The 19,620-nt window shown below is 49.5% G+C and overlaps 8 protein-coding genes across 8 annotated transcripts; 4 read left to right on the top strand and 4 right to left on the bottom strand.

Annotated features, from left to right (window-relative positions):
• Positions 1–492: 492 nt before the first annotated feature.
• AA0111_g11826 (hypothetical protein) lies at positions 493–2,465 on the bottom strand (the record flags this gene model as incomplete). Its single annotated transcript, XM_028645735.1, has 7 exons — positions 493–613; positions 667–918; positions 968–1,098; positions 1,162–1,727; positions 1,778–1,903; positions 1,951–2,094; positions 2,147–2,465. The coding sequence occupies 7 exons, from the start codon at positions 2,463–2,465 to the stop codon at positions 493–495; spliced, it is 1,659 nt and encodes a 552-aa protein (XP_028500614.1).
• Positions 2,466–4,273: 1,808 nt separating this feature from the next.
• AA0111_g11827 (hypothetical protein) lies at positions 4,274–6,030 on the bottom strand (the record flags this gene model as incomplete). Its single annotated transcript, XM_028645736.1, has 2 exons — positions 4,274–5,978; positions 6,026–6,030. The coding sequence occupies 2 exons, from the start codon at positions 6,028–6,030 to the stop codon at positions 4,274–4,276; spliced, it is 1,710 nt and encodes a 569-aa protein (XP_028500585.1).
• A 750-nt stretch (positions 6,031–6,780) lies between these two features.
• Positions 6,781–7,738, top strand: AA0111_g11828 (hypothetical protein; the record flags this gene model as incomplete). The annotated part of the gene is made up of 2 exons (XM_028645737.1): positions 6,781–6,816; positions 6,866–7,738. 2 exons carry the CDS (start codon positions 6,781–6,783, stop codon positions 7,736–7,738), a joined length of 909 nt encoding a protein of 302 aa, XP_028500580.1.
• A 2,098-nt stretch (positions 7,739–9,836) lies between these two features.
• On the top strand, positions 9,837–11,566 carry AA0111_g11829 (hypothetical protein; the record flags this gene model as incomplete). The annotated part of the gene is made up of 2 exons (XM_028645738.1): positions 9,837–11,175; positions 11,226–11,566. 2 exons carry the CDS (start codon positions 9,837–9,839, stop codon positions 11,564–11,566), a joined length of 1,680 nt encoding a protein of 559 aa, XP_028500579.1.
• Positions 11,567–11,708: 142 nt separating this feature from the next.
• AA0111_g11830 (Protein-glutamate O-methyltransferase) lies at positions 11,709–13,302 on the bottom strand (the record flags this gene model as incomplete). Its single annotated transcript, XM_028645740.1, has 4 exons — positions 11,709–11,942; positions 11,992–12,859; positions 12,909–13,227; positions 13,278–13,302. The coding sequence occupies 4 exons, from the start codon at positions 13,300–13,302 to the stop codon at positions 11,709–11,711; spliced, it is 1,446 nt and encodes a 481-aa protein (XP_028500609.1).
• An 885-nt stretch (positions 13,303–14,187) lies between these two features.
• On the top strand, positions 14,188–15,250 carry AA0111_g11831 (hypothetical protein; the record flags this gene model as incomplete). The annotated part of the gene is made up of 3 exons (XM_028645741.1): positions 14,188–14,480; positions 14,547–14,745; positions 14,810–15,250. 3 exons carry the CDS (start codon positions 14,188–14,190, stop codon positions 15,248–15,250), a joined length of 933 nt encoding a protein of 310 aa, XP_028500613.1.
• A 268-nt stretch (positions 15,251–15,518) lies between these two features.
• Positions 15,519–16,979, top strand: AA0111_g11832 (hypothetical protein; the record flags this gene model as incomplete). The annotated part of the gene is made up of 4 exons (XM_028645742.1): positions 15,519–15,674; positions 15,744–16,616; positions 16,680–16,773; positions 16,825–16,979. 4 exons carry the CDS (start codon positions 15,519–15,521, stop codon positions 16,977–16,979), a joined length of 1,278 nt encoding a protein of 425 aa, XP_028500610.1.
• Positions 16,980–18,036: 1,057 nt separating this feature from the next.
• Positions 18,037–19,047, bottom strand: AA0111_g11833 (hypothetical protein; the record flags this gene model as incomplete). Its single annotated transcript, XM_028645743.1, has 2 exons — positions 18,037–18,978; positions 19,036–19,047. The coding sequence occupies 2 exons, from the start codon at positions 19,045–19,047 to the stop codon at positions 18,037–18,039; spliced, it is 954 nt and encodes a 317-aa protein (XP_028500611.1).
• Positions 19,048–19,620: the final 573 nt, after the last annotated feature.

Genomic DNA, 19,620 nt, shown 5'->3' on the forward strand with positions numbered 1-19,620 from the left:
GACATAATTGTTATCAAAATAGTTCTGGATGCATAACCTCCAGATTATGACACACCAATGAGATGTAGATGCGTGTAGGACTAGTGCGGACGGGATGCTGGTTGCGGTAAAGTGTGACTAGGCGCCCAACATTTCCCCGCCTCGTCTGTAGCCTATGCAACCCACCAACGACTTTCTGAGGATTGTCGTCGAAGGCGTGGGCTCAAATGTCGCACGAAGCACCGAAGAAAGCTTCTGCAAGTCCTCTTGATTTGGCGCATGGCACAACACAGCACAACACAGTGCAGGGACGCTGAGATTATAACTACGGATATCACGGATTATGTACAGTGACCCGATAGTGAGTTTAACTCCCCAACCAACAACCAACCTCCGCGTAATCCATCCATCGACACGCATTAGTAGAAGTCCGATTCTTGCGAAAGAGCTGGCACTAGTAACAAAGGCTGTATTGCAGGGAGGGTGACAAGGTCAGCCCTTCATCTGAGCCTATCAGGCTGTGCAATTATTACTCAGGTACTCAAAATCCAGTGGCTTGTACTCGGGGAATACATATCCCATGCTGTTATAAATCGTAGTCATGTTCGACAGCTCACCATGAACAGGGACAAGCCTACGCTCAAGAAGTAAGTGACTGTCTGAACGAAAGGCGCGTCGGAAACTCACAACGCTGACTTGGCAACACGATGCTTTGCCATGGCATTAACAAGCTGGCTGAGCTCGTTGTGGTCGTTGTGAGTTGCCATCAGCTGCGCCTGAACTACATGATCGGCATCGAACACTAGAACAGTGCTGTCATTGGTGGGGCAGGCAGGCATGATCACGGCGACACTATGGTCTTGAGCATGAATGCTACCCTCAACGTGGATGAATGTAGCCCTGTAATCGCTTGTCTGAACAATGTAAGGCGCACCGCGTCTGCGATATGTTAGCGCTTCGTCCACAAACATCTACAAACCTTACGTACTCATAGGTTGCGAACTTAGCTCCAGGAATATTGGCATAGTATGACTGAGCCATCTTAGGAATGACAACCTCGGCTCCTATCTCGACAAAGCTTGGAACACCTAGGGCGTGATCATGATGATGGTGTGTAGGCTGCCCGGAGTCAGAAATGATGAGAAGACATGGTTTGTAGCCCAATGATCTGGGTCTACTTACCCAGATTTGTGACACTGGCTTTCCAATATTGATCCTAACCCATTCCAGTAGGACCAGCGCCTGTTCACTTGGAGCATCTAGAACAACAACATAGTTGTCGGTCTCGAGCAGTATCTGTCGATAACTTGCGACGCCAGGCATTCGGATCACCCACACCCCTGGCATATCTGTGTAGGGTTGTTGTGCGTCGAAATCCATAGCTGTGAAGTTGAATCGACCAAACCATAGGTAATTTGCGTACTTCTCTCCGATATAGGCAGTGAGCGCAGGATCGACAACGGGGATGTTTAGATTTCCACGTTCTGCCGAGACGTTAAAGAATGATGGTTCGACGTCAGAGTTGACGGATACCTCATCCGCAAGAAAGTCGGTAATCAGGCGCTTATTATTGTATATGATCTTGAAATGACGGGGTATCATCAGTCCATCGACACGGATATAGTCGTACACTCGCAAATCATTCGTAGAAGGGCCGAAGAAGGGATGATCCTCGTATGTGCGGATAGCGAAGGGCAGGTAAGTGTCAGGATCGAAGAGGACTGATATGTTCAGGGACAGATCGAAGACTAGAAGCAAGTCAATGTAAGTTTGATATGCGCTAGGAGGGATCACCAACCTGCTGGAAGAAGCAAATCACCTTCAACTGTTTCGGAACTAAGAGTGAACTGACCAGCCGAGATCTTACTAACTAAAAGAGGATCCCACTTGTGGCTGTCAGTAATCATGTACGCCGCGAGGTATCCTGATGATCGTCAGGTCAAAAGACAGGTATCGTTTAAGTCGACTTGCCGTCTAAGTAGCCTTCAGGAGCACCTGACGGCTCGAACAGAGAATAACTACCCCTGATTACGGCAGCGGATCCATCCTCGCCATCTTGCACTACCACGGAGTAGTCCATAGGCTCAAGCGCTGGTCGTGCGAACACCCAAAGGGCTAGGACATAGTATCAGTGTATGAATTAAGTATATCGCGAGGAATTACGTACTTCCCAAACCAGCAAATCTATCAATGCGTTGTTTCAAGCCGCCTTCTCCATAGGAGTATGTGATTGTCTGATTACCATATGGAACAACTGTTGAATCCATTCCATCCAAAGCTATCGTGGTTATCATGGACTTGGTGCGAAATTGAGAGCCGGATATTCTCACGTTTCTCACTCTAGTAGTATTCGCATCGATGCCTATGGCATTCAAGCCGCGCTCCATGAGGTCGTCAGGAACCTCATGCTGGCGAAGGCTCAAAGCTACCGAGCTGAAGGTCAAGGATATGACTATCAGGGTCGATAGAATCAGAGCGGTTGACATCTTGATGTAAGCTTCCTGGCGGAAAGAGTGATACCCCAAACAATGTACAATCAAATGATCTATGAAGAGATTGCGAAATATCAACAGGTGTATAGAAGTATATTTGAAAGTCGCAATAAGGTGAACGCATGTCTAGTTTGGATCTCAGCTCCCTATATGCGTTGTCGTGTCATTCTCTCACCTACTCCAACTTGGCGAACTCTTTTCGTCTTTGGCCCCATAAGATTTTACTAAGGATTACGCAGAGCTCTGATCGTTATTACAAACGAACAGGGCTAAGTAATTTGTTGATCCATGCAAAGTGTGATCGATGCGCTTGCAGCAAACTTTACGAACTGTGCCGTATCTACACAACGTTGAGTTTTATGACGCCCTAAAACGTATGCTTACGAAGACTACGTGCCAGCCCAGCTGCGGTAACGCCCGGATATGTGAAACCTTGTACGATTATCGTCATCACTCAAAACCAAACAGTACAATTTGCTGTTGTAGAGCGGAACGGAACGAGCTTTGCTTTGTGCATGCCGATAACCGGGCCGATTATGAATACAAACTACTTGATCCCGCAACCAACATCCCGATCTAGCTCTGATGGCTGACCGTGGGTGTATTTGCTACGGACGACTCTCGCAGTGACGGACGACGTCAGCTTTCTGACAATGAGATCACAACTTGGCATGACACGTCACACAACGGGAGACGTGCTACGTACAGCATAGACCTTGGAGAAACTCTAGCATCTTTGAGCTGAGGACATCTATCTGACGCTGGAATATCCTCAGTCTTTTTGGCCCCGATCAGCAATCATGACGCAAGCCACCCTCGACGGAGTCTTCTCACACGCTTTCCTTGACGATATCTCAAACTTCTGGTTCCGTCATCTCGAAGCCGAACATGTCATCATCCCCAGCATCGAAGACGCAGCACCATGGTTTTTGCAAAGCGACGCATACGACTGGGAATGTTTGTATGTATTACACCTGATACGATGTTCATCGATTATGGATGCTAGCTCACGATAGGTTGGTGGCAAGTTTGGTGCGCAGCTCGAGCTGATCCAAACGATGCAACCAAGTGTTGCTGATATCCTGACCGCAGCAAAGCCTTCATCGCCTTTGCATTGGATCAGTCTAATCATCCTCTTGGACCAAATCCCACGGAATTGCTTCCGCAGCGCGAAAGCTCTGGTGGTGTTTACGCTCTTTGGCAAGTTAGCGTTCGAGGTTGCTTCCCAGGCACTCGAACTTGATTTATCAAAGGAAAAACGAGTTTGTTTCCGGTTGGCCTATAGATTTTGGTTCTACATGCCAATGGAACACTCAGAGAATTTAGAGGTACACAAAAAGCTGAAAGAAGCTCATTCAGAGATGTAGCATGATCATGAGATGCTACTAGAAAAAGCTGTAAAAGGATGGGAAGGTCCCTTTGCACAATACCATGCTGTGCTTCTCAAGAGAAGAGATAGCTTCAAAAAGTTTAGAGAGACCATGGAGGGTATCAGCGAGGGTAAGAAGAGTTTACTACGTCGTTTTGGGCGATTTCCACAGCGTAACAGCGCGTTAGGTCGACCATCTACTGTAGAGGAGATTGGATGGCTGAAAATCAGATGAAAGCTTCTTGGGGACTGCGGGGGAGATATCGTGTCCTCTTCTTATTCTATTATGGGCCATAAGTGAAAAATCCAGAAGGCCTAAATAATTCAAGGATATATGGAAGGTCTCGTGTTGCGTTGCCTTTTTGTCTCGGCTACAGTTAACGAGTAAAGGGAGTTTCGTGTTTAACATTACATTGTCTGATATGATGTTTATTTAGGTGGAATGACAGGCGTTCTTCACTTCCATAGCCTTCACTCGACAGAAACACGAAGCTTTAACAGAAATGTCGGCATAAGCCATAGCGATGTCGCGCTGAAGGCGGATACCCTGGGCTTGTTGTAGTTTGCCATTCAGCATGAAACATTCATGAAGGCCATGCAGACCCCATATATTGTTGACACGTGCCACGCGACGGGAAGAAGTGTCACTCAAGCCCAGGTCTTCTGAGTAGAGCCTTTCCGCCTCCTCAGACTGTCCTTGTTCGAGGAGTAGTGCACTTAAAGCGTGGCGAACGGGTTGCATCCAGAGTGGCGGGTCAGCGTAGGCAAGACCATCCTCCATCTCAATGCCACGGCGTAGAACGGCAAACGCTTTTGAAAAGTTGCCCTTACGATACTCCAGCTCGCCTTCAAGCATTGCTGAGGCTACTGCAAGGACTGCATCTGCTGGAGAATAACCGTACATTCGATATGCAGGTACAGCCTGACGGGCCTTTTCGAAGGCATCTCTTGCGTGGCAAGCCTCTTTGATGCGCCCAAGCACAGCGTAGGCGATTCCTTTTGCATAATGTACTGTCGCTGTCGATACGCAAAGAAGCTGTGGGTTTGCTGGCATCGGAAGTTTAATGATCTCTTCCCATTGGCCAAAACGAACCATTACGTGAGGCAATGTCACTAATTGCCATTCAGTCCAATCGACCATGCTTGGTGTCTCGATCGACATAAAATCCAGAGTCAAGATCTCAGACAGCCGCCTGGCGGCATAGTGTGCATCACCAGAGCGGCCAGACATCATGGCAGCATAAGCCATGGCATGGCAATTATGTGCTCGATAGGCAGTGTACATCAGAGACGCTGTATCTCCGCGTGCGAAGTATTTGTCGTCTGCAAGCATAGCGTTGAAATTGGAATCAACAGCCCGACGGTAGTCGCCACAAGCAGTGTCGATGTGTGTCGCCATGTGCTGCATGTGGGAACCATCTGGTACCATCCGTCGCAGACTGTCGGCTGCGTTCAGAGCCAGTTCGGGAAAGGGCGACATCTCCATCATGTGGATGTACAAATGGCACAGGCCAGGATGATTTTGTCCGTCAGTGTATGCTAGTCCCTTTTCTAATGCGGCTCTTGCCTCATCTATATCTGTCCCTGTCGTTTTCCCAGTCTTGAGGTCCCAGAGCTGACGCGGACGAGTACACATGATGGCGTCAGCGAACAGAGTCATCACATCGAGATCTTCTTTGTAAGCTTCGTAGACCGGGCGCATAGCTTCTGCGTATGCATAGTCGAATTGCGATAAATCAGCTGGAATGGCAGTATTACTGCACGGAAAGCGAGCGGTGAGTGCAGTAATGAGTGCTCTTTCCTTGGGTGGGACATCGACCTGTACTTTCCTTGCGCATGCCAAGGCACCGAGTATCTTTTCCAGGGAGCTGCGACGATCGTCCGGTGTGAACATTCGCCAAGACTTGTTGTAGTTGGGACCTACAGCAAATGCAATTCCCCAATACGCCATTGCGCAATTGGGATCATGTACAGCTGCCGTCTCGAAACATTGCGTAGCCGCTTCGTGGTTGAACGAGTAGCACCACACAAGGCCACGATTGAACCACGTTTGCGCTTCCTGCGATGTTGTATGGATTTCACGTTCATATTCACCCAAGTCATAATACGGGCTCTCACCGCCTGAGCTGAGAGAGTCCCTGTGCTAGTCAGTACCGTACAGTAGCATCAACGGCTCAGTGCTTACTTCATTTTCCACTGTTTCTAAGTTGCTTCCTCGGCCCTCGACGTCCGAAATGAGGCTGGTGGGTGCAAGTTGCCAGAATTACAATCTGCAACCACTATTCTGTTTATTCGGACGAATTCGATCCCAAAAACGCTTTACTATTCTTTACAGAATGGACGGCCGAGGTAAAGGTTTTATATAATTCCTGATTGCTCGGCCGAGCGAAGATTCTTATGTTGTCTTATCGTACACTAGTAACTTTGCGTGTGTCGGTGTTCAAATCCATCTAGTCGGCGTTTACCTAACGAAGGTTTCGGGGACTATCATCTGCTGCCGTAAGAGAAGCCCCGCAATTGTAAGCTAAGTGTTCAGCCCCGCTCTCCTTGCAGTCGATGGCATCACTAGAGACAGGAGTTGCTAGGCCAAGGTGCTTTGTCAGACAAACACGAGGCGAGTCGGAGCGGATGTATAGTTAAGCATGCCGGCCCGTTGGGTGACTAGCGTACCGATCTCAACCTCGTATTACCTGGATGGTAGGTTAGGGCTGTCTAGGTGCTGATTAAGGATACTTAGCCTCTTGCAGCATGCTTTGCAAGACGGACAAAATGTGGACGTCTGGTTAAGTAGGTCGACTGCGTACAATGCGAGATAGACATCGTCTATATAACGACCGTCACAATCTATGCACTAAGTTCAACTTCGCCATCTTCAACCTTACCGTAACAATACAACGCCTGCACACCACCAAGACCTTTGTCAGCCTAAAAAGAAGAACCATGTCAAAGACAATCACCAACGTTGCACTCACAGGAGTAAGGATATTTTCAAAAGACCTAGGCATAATCGACTAACATGACACAGGCGACCGGTAATGTAGGATCGCCCATATTGACTAGCCTTCTTGAAGCCGGTTTCAATATTACTGTCATTGCTCGCAAGGGGGGTAGAGCATTCCCATCGGGTGTGTCAGTCAAGGTTGTCAACACCGACTCTATCGCAGAGATAACCGAGGCCCTACGTGGTCAACATGCCATCGTGGATGCAACATCCGGGCCCGATCCAACCCTTCCAGGGCGAATTGTCGAAGCTGCTGCTTCCGCCCGGGTATACCGTATCATCCTCAGCGAATTCAGTGTCGATCCTGAAGATCCTGTAGCTCGCTCGCCGCTCGTGCACCATGGAAAAAACCAAGCTCTTCGGCGAGTCAAGGAATTGGCTGCTGAGAGAAAGCTCACATGGAGTGCTATATCGAATGGGGCTTTCTTAGATTGGAACATCCGAACCGGCTTCATCAACGTTGACATTCGAAGCAAGAAGGTCGAATACATTAACGATGGCATGCTTCCGTTTCCCTGGACAATGCTTTCTTCGGTCGGTACAGCAGTTGCAAATGCACTCCAAAAGGCAAAAGAGACGGAAAACCGCTGTTTGTATATCTCTAGCGTTATCAAGAGTCAGAAGCAGATGGTAGAGCTTGCGAAAGAGGTCTTAGGTAGAGATGGGTGGGAGGAGACAGAGCAAGATATGAACCAAAAGTTGGAGGACGCGACTGAGTCTATGATGGCTGGCAAAGTTGACCTTGGTGTCATCGGCGATATGATCCGATGGTCTGCGGGTACCGTGCCTGCCCTGCGCTGGAAGCAGTTGGACGACAACAAGCTGTTAGGCGTCGAACAGCTGGATGACGACGAGGTGCGCAAGTTAATTCGAGACATCGCTTTGGAGAGCAAGTAGTCTTCCGGATCAGGAATCGTAGGTCGGCGCATACCGGCATGAGAACATGAAATCGAAACAATTGGCCCCATCATACATCATGATGTACGATTCTTTATACCTACTTTATCATCAAAATATACGGCGTATTGTATGTGCAGCATGGTTGACCGAAATGAGTAGTTCCCAGATAAGGATTCGTGTTTTGAAACTGGTTAGAGGTAACTAGGTGATTCGTTTGTTGAGGCAATTTCCTCCCTCTTACGGAGGAGTGAGACATTCTGCAACTCTGATAAAGACAGGATCACCATTATGGAATAGCTTGCCATGGGTACGAGCATGGGAAACTGCCAATCGAATCTGTCATCGGCGATCAGGTGGTAGACATTTGCTGCGTTGCTGCATTGCTGCACGAAGATCTGCGCTGCAATTGAGCATATAGGCGTTATATTCGGTGTGACGTTGCTCATATTGCAGAATCTTTCCTAATTCGAAGGACTGGTCGACATGCGCAAAAGGAGTCATATAGTCAAAGTCAGCACCTAAACAGGTATTGACTTATGGGGGGCTGGGGTGATTCGTCGAGTACCCTAGCCAAGTCCTGGTCCACTGCTGCATGTACGATAGAAGGCGGCCATGCCGATGCAGAGGGGAAATTCTTAATCGTTCATTTAACCTTGACCTCGAACTTGGCGTATCCGACGGCGAGCTCTCCACATGTACTAGAGCCTCACAGGAGATTTGCGTATCTCACGTTGCCGTGCATATCCGATCTGTGCGTGACTTGCGCGCGTTATCTACGAAGAGCCTCCTCGCCCTCACACAGGCAGGAGCTGAGGAGCTGGAGTATCGTTCCTGGTTTCAAGCCGGATTGCAAAGACCACATATTATGTTTGGAAGCAATGCGCCGTCGTGTGCATTCAGGTACATCAGGCGCGCTTCCAAGATCGTGGCGTGTGGGGCCGTGAGATAAGGCGATGCTCTGTAGCACTGCCCTGGCAAGGAGCTGTATCTCGCTACATCGACACGGGAAGATGTGACTTGAATTGGAAATGTCGGCCAGGCGAGCGAGTGCATAGGTCTGACGCAAAGGTGGGGTCTGACGGATAATGTCGAAAACAACGGGGGCTTGGTATTACAACCACTAACTCAATTCGGCGTGCGTGGCCTCCAGGTCTTGTCCTGCCTGCAGGATGTCGAAGAAGGGCCATGGTGATAGAGCGTGGGCGACCGTTTTCCACATATATCGCGTAAGATCAGGCCGCGATCAATCCTCCTATATGTCATGTCCTTGCGTATTTGATATGTCTCGGCAACGGTTTTAACCGGCCGTTTGCATGGGATGCGTCCATGCCCTGAGCATGAAACGCGACATGTCGCTTCTTCGTTCTCGACAGCCTCACCCCACCTACTGAAGCAGCAAACGTTTGCCTGCACACGGTCGCGTTCGCGCATCGTCCCCACTATAAGGTGAGTCCCAAGCGATGTCGATCTGCCGAACCTGGCACGTCAAGTTTCATTTTTTCGTTCTGCATTGACGCTCGAACATTCTGAGTCTCGGATGAGGCCTGAGGCCCTTCCCGCTCCTTCACCTCTCATTCCGTACGAGTAATAATCCCTGGTGTTAGCCACGCGATGAAGCTATATCAATGACAATTATCAAATCCGCGCCGTATCTATCCTGGTGGCTTTAGGAGTGTTTGTCGAACGTGGTGGCCCTTGACCAATAGCAAGCGATTATCAACCAGGCTTGATTCGCGTCCAAAGATTAAGGACATGATGGTACATCGTACTTGTACCCGGCCCGTTTGCGTGACAACTTTTGAATCTGCTAGCCAAGGGTCCATACATGGGAGTAAAAGATGGCAAACCGCCTAATCGTCATCCAGGTCGCGATAAGAATGGAGCTCCTGTCTTCTCCAGCTTCTTTGGTGATCACGTCGATCATTCACCTTTGAGAGCTGGACTCTGACTCTGTCGTTACGTTCATATGTAGTGGCGCAGGCTTTCGCCTATTCGTTCTTCTTCTAATTCCCTTCTGCGTTCGTTCCAACGTCCACTACTTCGTTCTATCTATCACGTCTTATGAACTTTGATATACAGCACAGACTGCACCGTTATGGAGCAGAGTACCTCTCGTTCTATCCTGGCACTCAGGCTGCCAGACCCCCGTTTCAGCGTCGACTTTGCAAACTACGCTGTTGATGCCAAAGCAGTTGCCACTTCTAGAAAGTACATGCAGGACTTGTTTCCCGGCCAGAACAAGCCTTTACCACCCCCAAGGAATCAAGCGTCACGCCATCCCATTGCGCGTACAACACCAGCGTACGAGCTGCAGCAACGGCAATGTTCCAAACAGATGGCTTCACAGATACCGGACGACAAATGGGATGCGCATACGATAGAGTGCATGATAATGCTGGACGATTCACCGATGGACACCTCGGATCGATCTTCAGCTTCATCAAAATCAACACTGGCCTCTTCTACAGCAACGTCCTTTACCGACACTATATCTACTAGCGCTACAAGTCACTTGGTACCTACGCCAGCGGCTACCAGCGGCCGGCAAACGTTGACGCCCAACTTTCTTCAGCTGCCATCGACAATAGTTGACCACATATTGTCATACGTTTTCGCCGAAGAACGGGCCGTCTCCATCACACCATACCAGTCCCGCGTTGTGCCCCAGCAGCGTCGCCGCCATCGTCACGGTCCGAATGCCGTTGACATACGATCATTCATGATGCAGCCTGCATTGATGGTATGCAAGCAAATTCGAGAGCTAGGGCTGGAGATTCTATATCGCGACAGCCTTTTCCTTATCGATCTTTCCGAGGTCGATAGCACAAACACGTGCAATGAGAAGGACAACAGCAAGTACTGGGGGTGCTGGACAAGTAATATGCCTCCTCGAATGGTTCGAAGTGCTCTTGCTCGTGCGTTAAACATCCGCTTCCAACTTCCAGTCCCCAGTGCAGAGGCTATGGTTGTGCGAAGTGCGACCAAGAGGAAGAAGGATGCCCAGGAAGAGACATCTATCATTGTCGATTCTTTACGCGCAGTTACCAACCTGATTACTGGGTTGAACAAATCTCAGACGTCCCAAACTGAGAGATCTCGCTCAGCAAGCCCAGCTGGTCCGAAAATCTTGCGTCGTAAGCTCAGCTTTCGATCTGCAAAGCGTCCTGACTCATTAGAATTCGTATGCCGTGGAGACTCACCACCACCACAGCCGAGAGAACCATTGGATACATTAGAGGTTGTCCTCGTGAAGAGTGATGTAGACACTGAAGTACATAGCATGACGTTGGACATGGTAGCGGTGTGCAGTAGCATCCCTGTATGCGGAAGCCTTGAGTACCATCTGGAAATCGACGGAATGCGAAGGCTTTGGGCTAAGCGAGAGAAGGGGAAGTGGCTGGGTAGTGAGCCTGATGGTAACAAATTGCTTCGTGGTATGTCACCGCCGTGCTCACAACTCAACATGAAGACTCACATGTACCAGATTTAAAGGCCTTAGGACAGCAGTCCACAAAAGCAGATATCACGCACGTTCATGGAAAGCACAAGAAAAGCAATGAGAAACCTACGATACGTGCGGATGTCCTGCATAGAGAACGGACACTGCCAGCCCAGCAACCTACTAGCAGCAGACCCAGCTTAGATGGACAACTGCAACATCGAAGTGCCTCTAAAACAAGACCATCCAACGACGGCATCGTTGCAAGAAAGGTCAAAGAGATGGAAAACTTGTCCAGAATCAAGCTCTTGAAGGGCAACAAACAGCCGCCGACCGTAGAGGAGCTCCAACAGATCGCCGCTGATATTAGGAGGGGTGTTTACTAGGAAATTCGTTTAGTCCCAAGATGGTACGAGCCAGGTGCTCGGAAATGTAGTATAATTCATTGTGTTCGTTTTATTTCTACGTCTAACATCTATGCTCTGGTCGTGTCCAATGAAGTGCTGGGCGTTCGGTGTGCTGTGTTGTCTAGGCCTTTCCATCCGAGAACTGAACGACAGCCCACTTGCCACTCCATGCCCACTTCCTCGACCCACTGTCTCCACCACCCCCTTCCATAGCTTTTATGCGCTCATCTTCCCCGTTAGCGAGCCCGACCACGACGTCGGCCTTGCAGGTGCGGAGCGCGAGAACGCGGAGACCTGAGCCCGGGCCCATGGGCCCGATAGCGTCGGTAAACGGCGTAGTAGCAGGCCAAGCAGCCTATTGTTGATCAGTAAATAGTGTGAACAACAGAGACGAGAGCACTTACATCAGCAGTCAGCTTGCGATAGTTCAGATCGCCTTTGAAGATGACAAGCTCACTTTCCTTGAGATCTTCATAAAGTTCCGGCTCTGTCTTGGGAAGCCGCCAATAGCTACCGCCTGCAGTCCAAAAGTCGTTCGGCCGCAGCATCAGCTGACCCTCGGCATGCAGAGTGCTCCAATGCTGGAAAAGGAACTGCAAAGCCTCGCTTTCCGCTTCCGACAATGGCACAGCTTCCTTTCCAGCGTGCTTCTCATCTTCGGTGAGCGCACTGTAGAAGCTCTGGGGGTCGGCTAATGCGGAGAGAAGAGCGCCGAAGTCGGCTGGTAGAACATCTGAGACGAACCAAGGGATAGACTTGGGGTGGAACACAACGTTTGTCGCAAGGCCAGAAGCTATGAGATAGCCGGCGAGGATCAGATCAACAAAGAGCTCGAAACCTGCGTTGTCCAGCACGATATCGACGCGGCGCTCTTTCTTGCCCTCTTTCTGAGCTGATGTGAGTATCTCGAATGCCTTGCCTAGGTCGTTGACCAAAATATTCTTCTCAGAGTTCTTTCGTGCCTCGGATCCTTGCAGCTTCTGGATATCCTCGTATGAGAGGTTCGTCAGGAGCGACAGATCTGTCGCATTGCCCCAGAGGCAGATCTCGCACATCTCTATGAAGAGGACCTTCTCGGCGGCCTCGAGCTGCTCCTGTGTCTCGGCACCTTTTATTGTCTTCTTCTGCTCGAGCTCCGTGACGATGTCCTTGTAGCGCGCGGCGAGTTCGAGAACGGCGGGACGGGAGGATTTGAATGTGGCCATCTTCTGGCGGGCGAAGAGGTCGTACGACCGCCAATTCTTGGTCTGCTTAAAGATGCTCGAGATGCGTCTTCCTATGGCCATGAGCATGAGCCATGGGACGGCAAGGGTCGACATACCTGTAGAGATAGCACTCCGAGTACAGCCATGGCACATTGTGCCACTTAGGATTGCCCCTTGCAGCCAACTCCTTGTTGTAGGCGTCGACATCGCGCTCGCCGTCGTGGGGAATCGGGGTCAGCTCGCGGTCGTGTTGGAGTTCGTATTTTAACTTGGCAAGCTCTGCAACAACCCATTTGCCTTCGGTGATGGCCGCTTCGTCTTTGGTGTCGTGCAGGGAGCGGTGCACGTCGTCAATGCCTTGGGTGATGATAATGGGCCATCGCGAGCGCGCCGACGTGTGGGCAAACGACGTAGCGTCGCTGGTGCTGTACTGTTCTATTGCGCGTAAGTCGCAGTACGGTTGATAGCGTGCGTAGAATACTCACGTGCAGGGAATGTATCAAACTCCATCTTGTCGCTGACTTGTTGTCGTTGCGTGTGGGGGAGGCTTTTGATGCCAATGCCTCAAACATGACGATTTGTACAGGGGTCTGGGAGCGAATATCTTGCCAAGCTTCGACGCTACCCCTCCATACCTCATCTTTACCCTACTTTGCGCCTCACTACCTAATGACAGACCAATACCCACAATCGCTGGCCTCGCTTTTGATGCAATGGATCGGGAAAATCATTAAATAATCTATGATCGCTGAGCTATGTAACTGCGATACTCATCGGCTTTCGGACGCTGGGGTCAAAGTTTGTCCAGCTTTGAAGATTATGACTGCATCAGAGAGCAGCTCTAATCGAAAGCCTCAAACAAGTGCTCACTGACAGTGCGATGCTCAGGAGAGAATCGTAATCGGGCGACGATTGGCTCTAAGCTCGGGTGCAGAAAGAAACGTGTCTCCTAAGGCCATTACTATGTTCGAAGATGAACCCCAGCTAATCGGTTGCTTGCAATCCCAATCTGACAACCGGACGCGGTCTTTGTTCAAGGCCAAGAGACTGTATTGCGCATGGGACTTGGGGGTGCAGGCTGTTGACGCAGGGTCCACCCAGGGTACCGACGAATCAATGGGGCAGGGTGACATTTAAACTATGACGCGTTTTGCTGGACATGTTCTATGTTTCTGCGCTACCTAAACGTCAACAAGCAATTCTCAAAGTCGCCTTCCCAGCAGAATGGAGCTTGCTTGTGTGTAATTTGACACGGCACCTTCACAACTTCCCAATATTATTCACACGACTCAGTCGCGCCATCCTATGAGCGTCTACCGCTCCATTGCCTGCATCAGTGCTCGTAGCACCATCCTCTTCAGGCCTCAGCGCTTCATCACACCCTTCGTACGCACGATGGCCACGATACCGAATGGTGACCTCAACAACACCTCAGCCGAACGGGTTCGAGCTGAAATCGCCATTGATCCAGCGTACCAACATCTCTCACTTGCGATACCCCCCTCCGACGACGATGCCGAAATCCGAAAATCATACAGACCATTCATACTCGAGGGGGATGATGCAGAACAAGACTGGGTTTCTCAGTTGGAGCTGAGTACTGTGTTAAGAATGGTAGACACACAAGTGCTCCAACGGGGTGATGATAGGCTCAGAGTCGTAGTTTTGTATGGGAGCATGCGGCAGAGGTAGGGACCACGTTCGATCAACCTGATACTCAAGGCTGTCTTCTCGCATCTGCTAAGTCCAAGTAGATCGTACTCCCGCCTGCTAGCATACGAAGCCAGCAGAGTACTTTTCCGACTTGGCTGCGATGTGCGCATATATGATCCTACTGGTCTTCCCGTCAAAGATGACGTGCAACATACGCATCCCAAAGTACAAGAGCTACGCGACTTGAGTAAGTGGAGCGATGGACATGTATGGATATGTCCTGAGCAGCATGGAACCTTAGTGAGTAGCCACCCATAGCATCCCATGTCTGCCAGCGTATCGACTGACAATGCTCCTTTTCCAGACGGCCGTCTTCAAGAACCAGATCGACTGGATACCCCTCTCGACCGGATCTGTGCGCCCGACTCAGGGCCGAACCCTCGCCATAGCACAGGTGAATGGCGGATCGCAGTCCTTCAACACGGTTAATTCGTTACGCATACTCGGTCGATGGATGCGTATGTTTGTGATCCCGAACCAAAGTTCTATACCCATGGCATACAAGCAGTTCACCGAGGAGGACGCTGGAAGCAGGCTCATGCCTAGTGGTAACAGGGATCGTCTTGTTGATTGCATGGAGGAGTTTGTCAAATACACCATCGTCATGCGTCCGCACTTTGACCTTTTCGGCGACCGGTATAGCGAGAGAGAAGAGAAACGGGCGAAGCAAGCAAAAGAAGTGAACAAGCCTGCCCCAGACACCCAGCATGCAGCGTTGTCGACCAGCGTGGGCCCTTCGAATTGATATTTGCAGTAGTTCAGATGTTTGGCGGGTTCTCCACGAGATATGGAAACATAGATGAGATTTGGATAGAGGTTGTAGGGCAGCATACGAAAGAGAGGCTCCAAAGCAAGCTTGGACTAGCGTTGTCGATCTTCTTGGGGTAATGACACCCCGCAATCGAACAAGTGACATACCATTTACCGGTATAAATGTTGGTGCCGCAGCTATGAACGATACATGCGATAAATCGCATCCTATGCGATAATCTAAAGAGACTGCAATTTTATTAATGCACCTCTGCGCTTCACCACCGACTCCTTCCGATGATGCAGACATGGCTGAGCTAGCTGTTGCCGTAGCACGCCCACCTCCAGATGGTGGATATGGCTGGGTGTGTGTGGCAACGTGTTTCACCATCAATTGTTTTACCTGGGGTACTGTCTCCGTAAGTCAGATTACATAACTCCCATGTCCCTTATCTTCACGTCTCCTGCTAAGCTACTCGCTGCAATAGGCTTATGGCATCTACCTATCGCACTACCTAGTGGATAATGTTTTCCCTGAAGCATCTTCCTGGGACTATGCATTCATTGGAGGCTTCAACTTTGCCATCGCTATGCTCCTTGCACCTTTCGTCACTGTCTTCTGTCGCAAATTCGGTATTCATGTTATCATGTGCTGTGGACTGGTCTTCCAGCTTGGTGGCTTCATTGCCGCCTCATTCGCAACTCGTATATGGCAGCTACACATCTCGCAGGGCGTCTTAATTGGCTCTGGGATCGGTTTCTTATATATACCCTGCCTCCCAGTCCTTTCCCAGTGGTTCGATCGAAGACGAAGTTTAGCCAATGGTATCAGTGCGGCAGGGTCTGGTGTTGGCGGTGCGGCGTTTGCATGGGGTACTGAAGCTATGATCCAGCGCATGAGCATCAGCTGGGCCTTGCGCATTACCGGTATCGTCGCCTTCGTCGCCAATGCTACTGCGATAGCATTCATACGTGATAGGAATAAGGCCATTCGACCATCTCAGCTTGGATTTGATACCAAACTTCTCCGGCGTTACGAAGTACTACTGCTCCTCGCTTGGATCTTCATCAGTATGCTGGGATACGTTGTCCTGCTCTTCTCATTGTCTGACTTCGCGCTATCGATCGGGCTCTCTAGATCACAAGCCACCGATATGATAGGATTTCTGAACGTCGGTACTGCTGTTGGGCGACCATTGATCGGCGTGTTGAGCGATCGATGGAGCAGAGTCGACACAGCAGGGGCTCTGACTTTGCTGTGTGGGATCTGTTGCTTCGCGTTCTGGTTGCCTGCGGCATCATACCCACTGACTGTATTCTTTGTCATAATTTGCGGCGCTGTTGTTGGAGTATTTTGGATGGTAAGTCGGATCTTGCGTTTCACTCCAGCTTCAAGAGACCCTCTAACTAGTGTTTGCTAACAGACAATCGGTCCACTTTGCGTTGAGGTGGCAGGCATCAAGAACTTGCAGTCGCTGTTGTCTCTGTCGTGGATGGCAGTGATAATTCCAGTAACAGGTATGCATGCTTCCAAAATTTGTTTGAGAACAGTCTAACAAAGTGCAATAGTTTCTGAGGGAATCGCTCTCAAGTTGAGGCGTCCAGCATCCTCACGAGAGTATCTCTATACCCAGATCTTTGCAGGTCTCTCGTATGTCGTAGCCAGCGGCTTCATGTTCCAGCTTCATAGAGTGAAACGACGCCAAAAATCTCCCACTCAATAGCGTATCAGGTTACCTCGGATCCTCCGTGGTATTCGCAGGGGTTTTTAGCGATATATAGTGCATCTCCCAGTAACCTTCTCGCGGATTTGCACTCAATACAGATTCAAATCACAGCTTGACATCTAACTTTGTTCTATCGTAGCCTTTCGGAATTCGCCCAATTACGATAGATAATGCTCCCGTATACAGTGTCGTGAGGCTTGGTGATGTAGCGCGAGAAATTTCCATTGTCGGTGATTTCATGATCGTAAAATCTCTAATATGCGGTCAAGACACGTACTCTCTCCTGTGAATGATGGAGAAGTTGCGCCAGGTGGCGGGCCGTACAAACTTGAAGAGAGCGACGCGTATCAATTCCCGCAGCAGAGATTGACAGAGTTGGCTGCATACTTGTCTTGATGAACAGGTCAGGAGTCGTCATGACATGGATTAGTTGAAGTACGAAAGCACAAGCTGCTGAGGGACCAATCTCCCTTACAGATACAGGGTCTAAGAAACTGACCAATAGGTCGGGCGCACCTTTGATCAGAGCAGCTCCATCATGATCACGTGCTAAACTCCGCCTTGAAGAGCGTGGAAAAAATGTTTCAATGAAGACTAAACGAATATAACAACTCTATCTACGATTTAATCATCTTTGTGGCCTTGTAACGCATCAGCACACTGGACATGTACCCATGCTCGCGTTTTTGTTGAGAATTGTTGAGTGATAGTTCGGCAACGAATGCTGTGAGCTGAGCGCGATTAAGTCCTTGGTCGTTGCGCATACGTTCAGCGCAGTTGGGCTTGGGAGACGATCAGCCGATAGAATCCCAGTCACATCGAGTGGAAGATACTGTGAGACAGTATGTTCTCCCCACCGTCCCTCGTGGTCGAACCACGTACACTATCGACGCAAGGATATATGGAGGTCGAGAGGTACACGATCGCATTGATTCTGGGCGCCTAAACCATGACGTCATCTGTCAACCTCCCTGTTTGCAACGTCCAAGAATATGAACCAATGTCGCACATGGAAGAAGACACATAGAGCTCGAAGTCCTGCGATCGATACTAACTACCTTTCGTCCATCAACTCCAGAACAAGAGTGTTCTTGACACTACATTCTTTGTCGCCATGACAGCCCAGACTTGCTCTGATCCTTTGCCTATCACCATCACCGCGCATCTCCGCAATGATAGAAGCAGCTGTCTCGCAGGATATCAGCAGACCGGAGTCAAGGGACTGTTGTTGAGGTGCAGAAGAGGGAGGGCAGAAGCAACTGGTAGTGTTGGGACAGTCGGCGTACTCCTTTCCACCAGGTGACGAAGCGGAGACATGATCGAGCATGGCGTCATCCGTCTCTCGAGAATAGTTGAGTGCCGTAGGCTCAGCCGGTTTACAGCAGGTAGGTGGTTTCAAGTCCGGTACTATGCTCGGCTCATGCGAAAGGATAGGTGTTGTTACTGTAGCAAGGTTCTCTTTCTCTGAATCACACGCTGCGTGCTGTATTGTGCTGACAAAAGAGCGGCGAGGGTCCTGAGACTGTGTGTACGCCAATGCCGAAGGGTGAGGTGGCGAGTGCGCCGGCTGCTGAAACACCGCTTGGGCAGGAGCTTGGACTGGAAGCTGCGTCGGAGTTGGTGCGCGAGCCTGCGAGACAGGGGACGCCATGTACCCAAAAGCGCTTGCTGCTGGAATCGCCAAAATAGGTGGCCTCGATACTGGTAAAGCATAGCGATTCGCGGACGAATGGTTCGGAATGCTCGCAGCATCAAAAGAGCGCAAATACGCCTCTATCTCCTCGTGTGCGACACCGCGACTGGACAACAGACTTCTCAAGCGTGCATTTTCATCGGCAACTTTGCGCGCAGCGCGCTGCATCTCCTGCGTTGCTGCGATTCCTTTGGCCTCATACTCCTGAACGCGACGCTGCAGGTCTTGAATAAGTTCCTTGCGCTGATTACGCGAGCGTCGCTGATTCTCCCGAATCCGGATGGAGGAGGGCGTGTCACTACCCTAAGCACTGCTTAGTCATGTCTTACCCCTGGGTCTTTATTCACGATTGGGACAAACCTTTTTCGACATCATGCATCCACTGTGGTGTAGGATTCGCGATATGCATGCAGGAACTGAGGGTGATGCCGCGTGGAGCGGGTGGGGTTTTCCCGGAGCCCCCGACAACAGCGCTAAGCCCTAATGCAGACCTGGTGGTTTTCTGCACCACCGGATGCATATCACTACAATGCGTAGAGCAGTTTCGATGTTAAGCTTTACAAGAGGTCCAAAAGTAGTACTTTATTATTATATATTAAGAACGAAAATAGAAGTTAAAAATAGTTTTGCAAAAAGAAAGTAGTAAGTAAGAAAACAACTATAAAATAGTAGTTTATAAGTATTTTTTAAGAGTAGAAAGACCTATTAGTAAGTAACTATTAAATATGCTAAAGTATATAAAACAACGCTTAGTTCCTTCTAGAGATTAACAGAACTAAGAAAAGTTATAAGTAATAGTTTTTATCTATTAGTTTAAGGCTTCTACTATTATTAGTATACTAGTATTCTATATAATCTTTATAATATAAGCTTTCTTAATATTATAGATTTATTACTACTAATTTCTTTGCATAAAAATAATAATAATGCTAGGCGTAGCGCTTA

The sequence above is a fragment of the Alternaria arborescens genome, assembly GCF_004154835.1.
Source record: "Alternaria arborescens strain FERA 675 chromosome Unknown contig_58, whole genome shotgun sequence".
NCBI lineage: Eukaryota > Fungi > Ascomycota > Dothideomycetes > Pleosporales > Pleosporaceae > Alternaria > Alternaria arborescens.